General features: G+C 53.4%; 1 protein-coding gene across 8 annotated transcripts; it reads left to right on the top strand.

Moving 5' to 3' along the window:
- The first annotated feature begins 47 nt into the window (after positions 1 to 47).
- HAGH (hydroxyacylglutathione hydrolase) lies at positions 48 to 11,155 on the top strand. Of its 8 annotated transcripts, none has more exons than XM_040590426.1 (9): positions 48 to 117; positions 3,660 to 3,841; positions 4,296 to 4,360; positions 5,228 to 5,345; positions 6,399 to 6,507; positions 7,465 to 7,568; positions 8,031 to 8,132; positions 8,568 to 8,647; positions 9,169 to 11,155. In XM_040590426.1, the coding sequence occupies exons 2-9, from the start codon at positions 3,737 to 3,739 to the stop codon at positions 9,266 to 9,268; spliced, it is 783 nt and encodes a 260-aa protein (XP_040446360.1). In that variant the 5' UTR covers positions 48 to 117; positions 3,660 to 3,736; the 3' UTR covers positions 9,269 to 11,155. The 8 variants fall into 8 exon arrangements, with proteins under 8 accessions (XP_040446360.1, XP_040446356.1, XP_040446362.1 ...); XM_040590422.1 differs by having other exon boundaries at positions 106 to 218; XM_040590428.1 differs by lacking the exon at positions 48 to 117 and adding an exon at positions 908 to 931.
- The last annotated feature ends 48 nt before the right edge of the window (positions 11,156 to 11,203 follow it).

The raw sequence follows: 11,203 nt of genomic DNA, 5'->3' as shown, positions 1-11,203 counted from the left end.
GCGGGAGGGGAGGGGGCCGGGCGGGCGCAGCGCCGCCCCCGCCGCACGCCGTGCCGTGCCGGGCCGCGCCGGCCGCTGCCCGCCTCCCCGGGGCCGGCCGCAGGGCGGGGAGCGGAGGTAACCGGGCCGGGGCAGCGGGCGGGGCGCGCCCACCATGCTCGGCGGGGGCTGGCGGGGCCTCGGTGCGGCCCTGGTAGCTGGGGCCTTGTGCCGAGCCGGTACGTGGGGCGGGCGGCGCGGCTCGCCCGGCGCCCGGGGGTGCGCCCGGTGGGGCCCGCGGGGCTGGGCCGCGTCCCCGGGCAGCGCGGGGGCTGTCCTCCTTGCAGCGGGCCCGGGGGCTGGGCAGCGACACCGCAGCCGCTGCCGAACCGGGAGGGCCGGGCGATGCCCCGCACCGTGAGGCTGGGACCGGGGAGGGGGCCCGGCGCCGGGGTCCGCCGGCGGGCAGTGGCTCTGACGGGGGTTTTCTCTCCGCGTCTCCCGGCTGCGCCCCGGTGTTGCCGCTGCCTGGCAGCCCGGGCCGGCCGGTGCCTGCGCGGCTGGAGCTGGCGCTGCCGGGGGGTGACTGGGGGGGGTGGCCCGGGGGGTGACCCGCCGGCGGTCCCGCGGCGCTCTGGCGGTGGCCTGGCGCTTCGGCTGCGTCTGGCGGGCGGCGGGTTGCACTGGCAGTGTAAATAGAACCAACCTATGAACCAGAACTGTCGAAGCTCTGCGTTTGCGTTTCGGGCCTAAATTCTGAAAGCATCTCCTTGAACCAGAGCTTGGGCTGCAGCTTCCCAGCGGCTCCGGGGAGCCTTGCTAGGGGCCTGCTGTATTGCTCCAGTTCCAAGAGCTGGCCTTAATAAGTGAGACCCATCGGAGCTAACCCCCAGGCTTGGAAATCCTGATGCCACCGTGGGAGAGAGGAATCCAGCTGCTCCCAGGGTGCGGGGTGGGTGCTGCACCTTCCAGCAGGCTGTGCTGGGTGGGTGGGTGGGTGCAGCGTGTGCCAGGGGGGGCGAGTCCGAGTGGGAGCTGCCCTGGCTTCTGGAGCGGCTCGCTGGGTGTTGTGTAGAGCTGCACACTTGCTGGGTATCCAAAAAATATCTGTGGGCAGAGTATGTGAAAAGGGAGCGTGGTGGTTCTTCTTCTGAGGCAGCGCAGGGATGTTCATCTGGGTGTGGGCGTGCAGCTGCTTTTGAGTGACAGCCATTTTTGAAATAGGAATTTTCCACTCTTTTCTGTAATAAAGAGAGTAAACCAAAATGCTATGGAGAAAATGCACGAAGCACCCCTTTTCTGAGGCACCCTGCTTCTTTGCACTGTGCTGCCGCCTGCTTGCTTTTGGTCTCCAGCGTGTATGCATTGATGTGATAACATTAACGCTTCCCATCTGCAAACCCTTTCCTCTTGGTGGCTCAAGCTGCACTACTGAACTGTTCCAGAAAGCTGGGGTGTGGGATTCAAAGGCTGCTGGCGTTCTGCTGTCCCCAGTCCTCCCTGCTTCAGGCATGAAGTCAGGAGGAATGTGTTACAAAACTGAGCGAAAATGAAGGCATTGGGTATTAATTTTGGAGCAGACCTGTACGTGTTACAGCGATCCTGAAACGACCCGCGTTAGTCTGGGCTAGGGCAGGGGTTACGTCTCGCTGGGGGAGCTTGCTTGGGTAGAGCAGGGTCTGAGAATGGGCCCTTCTGGTGGGAGCAGCACGGGGTGCGCAGGGAGCGCCCCAGCTCCGCTCGGGCAGGCAGGCTGGGAAGGTGCTGCCCAGCTGCAGATGGGAGCTCAGAATTAGTTTCATACTCTGTGGATGTTTTCTCATTCCTTTGTTTAAATTACAGTTTAGAAAACATTTCCTTATGTGGCGTAGCTTGTTTGTTTGTTTTTGCAAGAATTGTGAATTAAACTTGCAAAGAGATTTTGGGATCATGGCCAAGGTTAGAAACGGCTCATAGGAAGAAAACATTTTAAATATGTAAATAATTCCTTTGACTTGAAGTTAAGGTTGTGGAGTTTTGTTGGGTTTGGTATTTTTTTACACCACCCCACCCCACCCCCCCCCAGCTTGTGTCTAGCACGCAAACAAACGTGCAGTATATATAGGTCTTGTGACTGAGAGCATCCAAACTTCATGTTAGGGAGCAGTTAAATTTTTTTTTTTTCCTGTCAAAGAATGGTAAGGGTTGGTTTGTTGTTTGGGTTTTTTTTTTATTCTTTTTTTTGAAAGGACTCTTCTGCTCCAGTGGAACACTCAGCAGGTATGGATGCTTTTCTCAATACTACGCCCTTTCGCTGTCAAATACCCAAACGGTGCATGGCTACACTGTCATTCCTTGGGATTTTCTTTGCAGCACTGTGTTTAATTTTATTACCATCTCCCCTCCTTACCTCATAAGCAAGCGAGATGGTGGAAGTAGAAGGGAAGAAGTTCTAGGCAGGACAGTTGTACCAGAGGTGCCTGACTGCCTCGGCTGCCCTGGGCCGGGCACCTGTCGGAGCTGGGAGCTCGGTTTTGCAGCCCTGTTGGCCCCGTGGGTCTGTGGTGCTGCAGGGGGGCAGTCTGTGTCTGCTCTGCGGGGCCTCTGCTCCCCAAAGCAGGCTCTTATCAGGGATGGGCAGGACTGAGCTGTTTTGGGAGAGCGGGGCAGGTTGATTAGGAGCGTGGTGACCCCTCCCTTTGGCACCCAGCGTTGTGTTGTGAGCCTGAGGGAGAGACTCAGTAGCACAACATGGAACAGCGGCTGAGCCAGCACAGTTCAGACCAGCACCGTCGCCTTCAGTGGTCTGCACGGACCTTGGGCTTTGAGATAACTGATGTCTGAGTTGCAGAGACCGATGCCTCTGTCTCTGCAGGCCTGAGTTGCAGGGATGCAGCAATGGCAGACCTTGTCCTCTTTCTTTCCCTTCCTTTTTTTGTGGCAGAGCCTCTAAGGGCTTGGTTGTTTCTTTAAGAACTGGGTATCTGTGAGTTGAACAGTGGACCCCAGGTTATTCACATCTGCCCTTAAATTTGTTTCTTGGGTCTGATTAAACATTTAACTAAGAGCAAATAGGGAAGCGCTGCTGTTGCATAAAGATAGCCCGTGAGCGAAAAACCTGCCTGCAGTGCGTGCCTGGTGCCAGGCCAGGAGGGGAGCCTTGCCTGCCATGCCAAGAGCCTGTCTGCTCTCCCTGTGCTGTGCAGGATGTTATTTCCCTGCGTAGTGAACCAGGTATTTCTGTTGTAGCAGCATGTGTATTTCTGTATTTCTCCTTTCCACCCCACCCCCCATGCTTTTTTGTCTTTTGGCTGTAACATGGCCTTTTGTGGTTGGTTGTTTTTTGGGTTTTTTTGCAAAGTCACTGTCCCAGGCTGACCTTTGTCCTGTTGTTCCCTCTCCATTCTGTTTTCCTGCCTTTTGAAATCTCTTCAGTCGAGGTAGAGTGCTTTCCCTGCATGAGCACAGCTCTGGGAGCAAAGTGTCCCGTCCTTTGGTGCAGCTGTGGGGCTCCAGGTGACACAGCCAGGCACTAAGGGTTTGTCTTGTGGTGGCCTCTCTCCTTTTCCTCGGAAGGAGGCAGGTTGGGCTGTCCATACCTTTCCTTCTCTGGGGCCGTGAGCTGGGGCACGTGCTGTGCTCGGTCCCACTTGTTCCCCTCCCTGGGCTAACCTGAGATTTGACTATTCTGGGGTCCCCAGGTCCAGCGCAGCTACGAACTGTCTTCCTGCACACGGAGCACGAGCGGAGGAAGTCGAAGACGGTCACACAAGCCAACATGAAGGTGGAATTACTCCCAGCCCTTACAGACAACTACATGTACCTGCTCATTGATGAAGAAACGAAGGAGGCTGCAATAGTTGATCCCGTGCAGCCCCAGAAGGTAACGCTGTCTGCTGCCCTTGGGGGCAGGGTGCTCGCCGCTGTGGGTCTTGGACTTTCTTCCAGGTTGCCACATCCATGGGAGCGTTAGTCACACGCTGACTCAGGCGTGGGGGAAGGTAGGAAATGCTGGCCATGCATAGGTGCGGCCAGGGCTTCAAAGGCAGTCTGCTTCTGGGCTCAGGCAGCTTGTTGCTGACCTGATTTTGAGTTTTGTCCATTGTTTGATGTAGTGCAGAAAAGAGGGAAAGGGACCGAGGGCCTAGTCATGGCCAGATGGATCAGAGACCTCGTACCCTGATCTGTAACTACGACCTGGAGAGGGACGAGCTCTCTGCAGAGGTGCTGGTGTGCCGCTCTCAGACCTTGCAGCAGTTGTGTCCAGGTTATTCTGGGCACCAGGTGTGCTGTTAAATCGTTTCTTTCGAGTTGTCATGCTCTTGCTGTGCCTGCAGGTTTTGGATGCAGTCAAAAAGCATGGTGTGAAGCTGACCACCGTCCTGACCACACATCATCACTGGTAACTATCTGCTGTAGTAGGATCCCTTTTCCCTCTGCATAAACAGAAGCTGTCAAGAACTGTTCATTTTCTGGGTCAGGTTGGTCTTCTCTGAGCAGGAGCTCAGGTGTGAGGAGCAGGATCAGAGCTCAGGAAGCATTCCCTTGGCTCCCTGTGGCCAGATGCATTGTCTAGACTGCAAGCTCTGTGTGTCGGTGCCTTTAACCTTTAAAATGCTGACTTACTCCAGGTGGCCAGTGATATGTGTGTGCAGGTAGCTGTGGAGTGTGGCAGGGAGCACACTCACACTGAGGTGCTAGGACATGTCTGTAAGGCATGCTGCTCACGGTCAGCACTTTTGGGAGGATTACCTGTGTTGCGGATTAACCCTGCCAGGCACGTAAAGGTGAATGTTTTGCTTTAGCAGCTGTGCAGTGCTGAACCTGAGTAACCCCTCCTTTGCATCGCAGTGGAGCCACCTCCACAGCTGGGAAGCCAGCCCTGATCTGGCAGGACCAGCACCACCAGTGAACGCTGTTTGCACCTCTGTATGCCTGCTTCATGGTGTCTTACGGGACACTGGATTATACGTACCCTAGTTATTCCAGTCGCTTCTTGCCCTAGTTACTGGAGAGTTGACTGTGAGCCCCTAAGGCTCCTGTTTCCCAACTAGGTATGAACTTGCAGGGGTTTGTTTCCCTCCCTCACAGCCCTAGTTACTGGAAAAATGATCTCCACTTATGTTGATGTGACATATCCTTTGCTGTGAGGACAGTGTTAGATACTGTGAGAATAACTGATTAGGAATGATCACCTGGGGGTTACTGTTGCAATGTAAGTAACAATAACTTTTCAACCCTGCACAAATCCATTTTTCTGACCTTCCAGGGACCATGCTGGAGGAAATGAGAAGCTCGTAAAGATGGAGACGGGGTTGCGTGTGTATGGGGGAGACAGCAGAGTAGGAGCACTGACGCAGAAAGTGTCTCACCTTACATCGCTCAAGGTAAAGAGAGTGAGCTGCAGGACTCAGCTGGGGGCATCTCCTGAGTGTGTCACAGCTTTAGGGCTGGACCGACGTGGTCCAACTTGAGTTAACATTGTGGTCACAGCTCTTTTACCTTGTAACATCTCTTGGATGTAGTTGGTACTTAAGTACAGCTTTTGCCTTTTTCCTGCCCTGTGAACCTTGACTCCTCTGTCTTGTTTTGGCCAGTGATACCTCCTCACTGATGAGAACATTGGCGTGGCTCAGGCACCTGCATTGCTGGGGGTATGCTGGGTGTCCATGTGCTCCTTGACGGCTATCTTAACTGGTGTGAAAGGACAGGGCTTGTGCTCTGCTTGGAGCGTGGTTAGCGCTGAGCGAGTGGAAGTGGTCCTCTCTGAACAACGGCGGGAATACAGGGGGAAGAGCAGTGCTAGCTGCCTGCATTACTTTTCTGGTGCTAAAGCAGCGAACCTTGTTGGAACCTAGCTGTTTGTGTACTGACGAGCTGTCAGATGACATAAACTGCTGTGAAATGTGCAGGCTGGCGTGAACATCGCTGCTAGTCTTGCCGTGCACCTTTGCGGGGGGCAGCAGCAAAGAGGGGAGCACGAAATACACGGGAAGGTGTGCGTGTTAGGGCTGTGGGGGAAGCATCCCCTTGGCCTCATGAATGTGCTTAATCCTTCCCTTTTTGTGAGTGTCATCCAGTTCCCTTCAGCTTCATATTTGTTTGGAGCTTTTTACACTTGGTTGACTGTAAGATTTTGTGTTGCTCTGGATCTGTTTGCTCTTGCTGCCAACCAGACGCTGAGTCACTCTGCATGCGAGTGATAGAATCTGGCAGTTCTCTTTGCCACAACGCCTGCTAGGAGGAAGCAGCTCCCTTCCAAGTCCCTGCTGTAAAACTCTTGCTGGACTCTCCCAGGAGCAGAGCCGATGTTTACTGGCCAGCTATGTGAGAACGTGCCTGTAGGACCACTAGACCATTGTAATAGTTGCAATTCTTTTCTAACCATACAAATGCTAGCCAACAGTAGCTTAAGCTCTAGTCTTCTGCCTTCTTCTCAGGTGGGATCTCTTAATGTGAAATGCCTCTGTACGCCGTGTCACACTTCTGGACACATCTGTTATTATGTGACTAAGCCAAATAGCTCCGAGCCACCTGCTGTTTTTACAGGTGAGGAGTTGGGAGGTTGCATTGCTGGCAGTCTGTGTTGCAAAGAAATAAGCTACCCCTCTGCCTGTGTGCTCCTGACTCTGGATGTGCATTCATCCCTTGCTGCCCGTGCAGCTGGTTAACATCTACATCTTGCCCCCTTACCAAGTGCTAGCAAGTAGTAATTGTAGATGAAACTGGTGAAACCCCTCTGGGTTTGTAAACCTTTGCTGGACACCCTGCAAGCAACATCAAGAGTGAGCCCTGGCTGAGTCCTCCATCTAGCATTTTCTTCCTTGAAACAAGAGCCGTTGGTTTACTTTCGCAGGCCAAGCTGTGGCTGATTCTAAAACCTGTTGTTTTTCCATATATCTGTACTCATGTCCGTAACAAAACTGAGAGAAGAGGAAGCAGGGGAGTAAGAAAGGGCTGGTGGTCCGTCTGTGGCAGCCAGGTTCTGGATCCTGTTTGGGAGAGTAGGGTTTCCCCTTCCCTCAGTCTGCACCCAGTCTCCCCAGACTGCCACCTCATCCCTCTCCTGACGGGCATTCTCCAGAGCCTGCACCAGCTGCTGCATGGAAGAAGTAACAGCTTAAGCAAGACTTTAGGGCGCACTGGGGAGAAAATGCAGAGGTGACTCATCTTTGTTCAGCTTCATAGCAAAGAGAACGAGTGTTCCTTTTCCATTCTAGAAAGGACGAGAGGGGCCGGCAGACTACCCACAGGTAGGGAGGCGCTAGCACGGTTTGCCTGGCACGACTGTGGGGTTTCCTACATTAGAAGCTGCATTTGCCACGTGGGTTTATGTAGCGCTGAGCCTGTGTGTGGGGCAGCAGTGTAGCCTGGCTCTCCCCGTGCCTTCTGCCAAGCAGCACTGAGGACAGCAGTGGCAGGACTGAGCCCTCAGGGACTGTGTGCTCACGCTTTGGTGTGAGGAGCCTTGTCTGGTCCTGATGCCATGTCACACCGCCCTTGCAGGTGACACACTGTTTGTGGCTGGTTGTGGGAAATTCTTCGAGGGAACCCCGGAGGAAATGTACAGAGCGCTGATTGAGATTTTGGGCAGCTTGGACCCCAAAACGGTATGAGCCTTTCCTTTTGTGCTAGAAAGTTAACTGGCCAGGAACTGCTGTAGACATCAAAGAAACTAATAATATTGTTGTTCAAAGAGAGAATTTCTCATGTGTTGAAGGAATGAACGCTTACATCAGGAATTGTCTTTGATGCTGAATAGCTGGAGTCCTCTGGGAAGGAAATACCTACCTAAAATACATTTGTGCTTTGTGGGGAAAGAGCAGGGGTTGCTTATTAAAGCAAAGGCTAGCGAGCTGGGACGCCTGGGCTCTTTCATCAGGCTTGTCAGTTAATTGGCAGAAGGTACTGGCTGATAACTCCTGGCACTTCTGTGCATGTACAGTGGAGTGTCGTGTGTTCTGGAGGGCTGACTCTCATTTCTGCTGTACCATGACATTGGTGATGGTACATGGCACTCACTGTTGTACCCTCAGAGTTACCCAGTGTTTGCTCTTCCTTTCTCTTCCTAGAGAGTTTACTGCGGTCACGAATACACGATCAACAATCTCAAGTTTGCTCGACACGTTGAACCCAATAATGTCGCTATCCAGGAAAAGCTTGCGTGGGCCAAGGTGAGCTGGTTCATCCTTTCCCTACACTTGATGCTTTCATGGAGGTAGAGGAGAGTCCGTGTCGGGGAGACAGAGAGGCTGAGGGAAGGGAGTTAAGAGCCCGGTGCTGCAGTATGTGGTGTGGCCAGGGCAGCGATGCGCTGGGCAACAGGGTTTGTTTGTGTCCCAAGCGGACGGTTGGCTGGCTGGTGGTGGGGTGACCCTCCCTGGAAGCCTGTTGGTATAATGACAGGCTGATGTCCACATCTGTCTGGGAGGGTCCGTTCTGTCCCAGGTCTCTCTGTGCGTCCTTCAGTGCTTGTCTGTCCGGTGGCCCAGGCCTGAGGAGCAGCTCAGGCAGGCAGCTGCAGCACTGCACCTGCACGGTTCATACACGGGCCGTTTCCTGTTCACCACCACATTCTTCCTGAAGCAGGAATCTCTCCTGTGTTACAGGCAAAGTACGACAGTGGTGAGCCAACCATACCCTCCACCATTGCAGAAGAGTTTACGTACAACCCCTTCATGCGAGTGAGGTATGGAGGAGGTGTGGGTATGGGTCCTTCTGTTTGGAGGGGGGATGTGGGGAGGAGCAGGTCTCCAGAGAAAGAGCTGGAAGTGGATATTGCTCTCCTGCCTCGCGTGTTCCTGTTCTGATGCCCTCAAGACCCTCCTCAAAATGTACTTGCTGTCCTGGCAGAGGCTTGCTGCTGTGGCGTGTGAAGGGTTGCGGCGAGCATCTCTGCTGCCGTGAAGTCCCTGACTCAGGAGATGGAACAAGCTTCATTCTGTAATTACGTTCCTTCATCAAGCTGAGTTTGGCAGACAGGCGCGGCAAAAGATGCTGTTCAAGGCATGAGAGTGTTTGCAATTTCCTCCTGCCAATGAGCATTTAAACCAAGGCAGCGGATAAGCCTGTGCCAAACCCCTGAGTCTTTGATCTTTAAGTGCAACATTTCCCCTTGATGCAGGCGAAACATGATAGTTGCAGCTTCATACCCGAGATTTTTATCTTGCAGTCTGTGCATTTGCTGTCCCTGGTGTTCCCTCCTGGCAGGGAGAAGACAGTCCAGCAGCATGCTGGGGAGACCGACCCCATCCGAACAATGGGGGCCATCAGAAAAGAGAAGGATAACTTCCGAGTCCCGAAGGACTGAGCACTCTGCCTGGATCACTTTAATGTCAATTTAAGTGTAATTTAGAGCATTCAGATGTTTTAGGAGTTGAACCCTCTGTTGTGGTTGAGACAGTCATATTTAGGTTTTTATTTTGTTTTAATTAAGAAAAAAAAAGCACTTTGCCCTTGTTGAGATGTTCTACAGCATATTTATATTATGATGAAGAATATTTATCCTTCTATTGCTGGCTCTCAAACTGTCACGTGTGTCACATGGAGATCACTTTACGAGTGTTGATATGTGGCTCAGAGCCTGGGGTGGGGAAGGGTCAAACCTTGAGGTCTAGGAAAAAGCTCTGTTATTTTTGTAGGAGCCCAATGTGAATACAGACAGCGGGACTGGAGCCCGAGATGTCTTCGTTTAACAGAGACAAAATGCAGTAACTGCGCTGCCAGCTGAAGATTTGAACTTTTCTTTCATGCTGCTACTTAAATGCTTCTGAGTCTGTTGCTTCTGGCTCCGCTAAAAGCAGTTCTCCGTGACAGACCTGCTCTGCCACCACCAGTCCGGGGCTTGGTTCGTGACATACGCAGGGGGTCTGGCTCGGGGCGGCACGCGGGGGCTGTCCAGCTTCCCTCTTGATGTTCCCCGTCATGGACTGCAGGAACCGTTCCAGGCAGCACGCTGGCTTCGAGATTGCACTATTGCTTCTACCCTTTACTCTTAACCTCAGCCTGTTTGCATGTACCTGCTTACTGCTCTTAAGTGTCATCTGTATGTGACTTGTATTAGTACTGCACAAATGAAGAAGGGATTTGTCTGCTGGCTTGAAATCCCGAGAAAAAACAGTGTCTAACTGCGTATCTAACAGCTGAGCAGCGGTGAGGCTCCACCAACAGATTCCTCGCTGCCGATAGCCAGAACTGCTTTGTACCTTGCTGTGAGTAACGCGGTGATGGAGCGTTTGGTGGCAGGACGCTGCTCCCCGGCGAGCGGGCGGCTGCGCTGGCCTGTGCCAGGAGGCTCCAGCCTGAGGGCCTGGCTGAGGTGGGTGCTGCGGGGGCCGCCCCCCTCCCCACAGCCGCTGCCTGGTCCAGCCGCTCCGCTGGGAAGGCCGCTGGGGTGATGTAAATGGTGAGGGTGCTTGTGCATTGCCAATTAAACAGGGCTTAGACCCCAGACCCGCTGAGAGCCCACAGTAGCGAGGCACGTTCCTTTTTCTTGGTTGGTCTGTGGGGCTAAAAACCATCTCTGCTCTCGGAGCGGTGCTGTGTGACCGCAGGCTGTGGCTGCCTTGGAAGCTGCAGGGAGGGAACTTCCCCTTGGGCTCCTTTTCTGACGGGGAATAGTGTGTCGAAGTGGGTGAATGGGGTAAACTTTGAGGGAAAATAAACCCGGAGTTTCAGCGAGTGGGTCACCCGGCTCCTGCCCTTCGTGTCCTGCAGCTCCGTGTCTGTAAACGAGAGCTGTGAGCAGAGCGGGGTGGGAGCCAGCCCTGCGGGCTTGGCAGCTGCGTCTGTAGTGCATCTTCCTCCTAATTATATTTCCTTCCTTCTCTGTTGGTCTTGGCTTCATATTGCAGATCTGCTTGTGTACAAGGGACTTTCAAACAAATGCTTTGCAGCTGAAACTATCAAGAGAGTCAAACGATTTTGGTTGCAGGTTCCCCTCTCCCCAGCGTGTCGGTAAGGCCACGCCGGAGTTTGTAACTGCTGGTGTCACGACCCTTCCAGCTGCAGGAGTGGGATTTGGTGTAGCGCCGTTTCTTTATTTGTTATTAAAAATGTACATTTTATGTAGTTCGGAAGGAAAAGTGGTACCCAAAACTATTAGCTCCTTGACTTGGGATGCTGTGCTGCTACAACGGAGTGTGACTGTACTGATGGCTGTTTGCAAACAAGCAAATAAATAGCAGCTGTAAACAGAGCGTTGGTGGGATGGCCGAGGAGGGGCTCTTTATCTCACAATTTTTTT

The sequence above is a fragment of the Falco naumanni genome, chromosome 4 (assembly GCF_017639655.2).
Source record: "Falco naumanni isolate bFalNau1 chromosome 4, bFalNau1.pat, whole genome shotgun sequence".
NCBI lineage: Eukaryota > Metazoa > Chordata > Aves > Falconiformes > Falconidae > Falco > Falco naumanni.
The sequence above is the reverse complement of the archived record's forward strand: the minus strand, read 5'-3'. Positions and strand labels throughout refer to the sequence as shown.

What these genes read in the sequence shown, in the direction of transcription:
- HAGH (XM_040590422.1), top strand. Translation starts at nt 155, where the DNA reads ATGCTCGGCGGGGGCTGGCGGGGCCTCGGTGCGGCCCTGGTAGCTGGG. An exon ending in ATCCCGTGCAGCCCCAGAAG is followed by an intron (nt 3,842 to 4,295) that starts GTAACGCTGTCT and finishes CTGTGCCTGCAG; the next exon opens with GTTTTGGATGCAGTCAAAAA. An exon ending in GCCACCTGCTGTTTTTACAG is followed by an intron (nt 6,508 to 7,464) that starts GTGAGGAGTTGG and finishes CCGCCCTTGCAG; the next exon opens with GTGACACACTGTTTGTGGCT.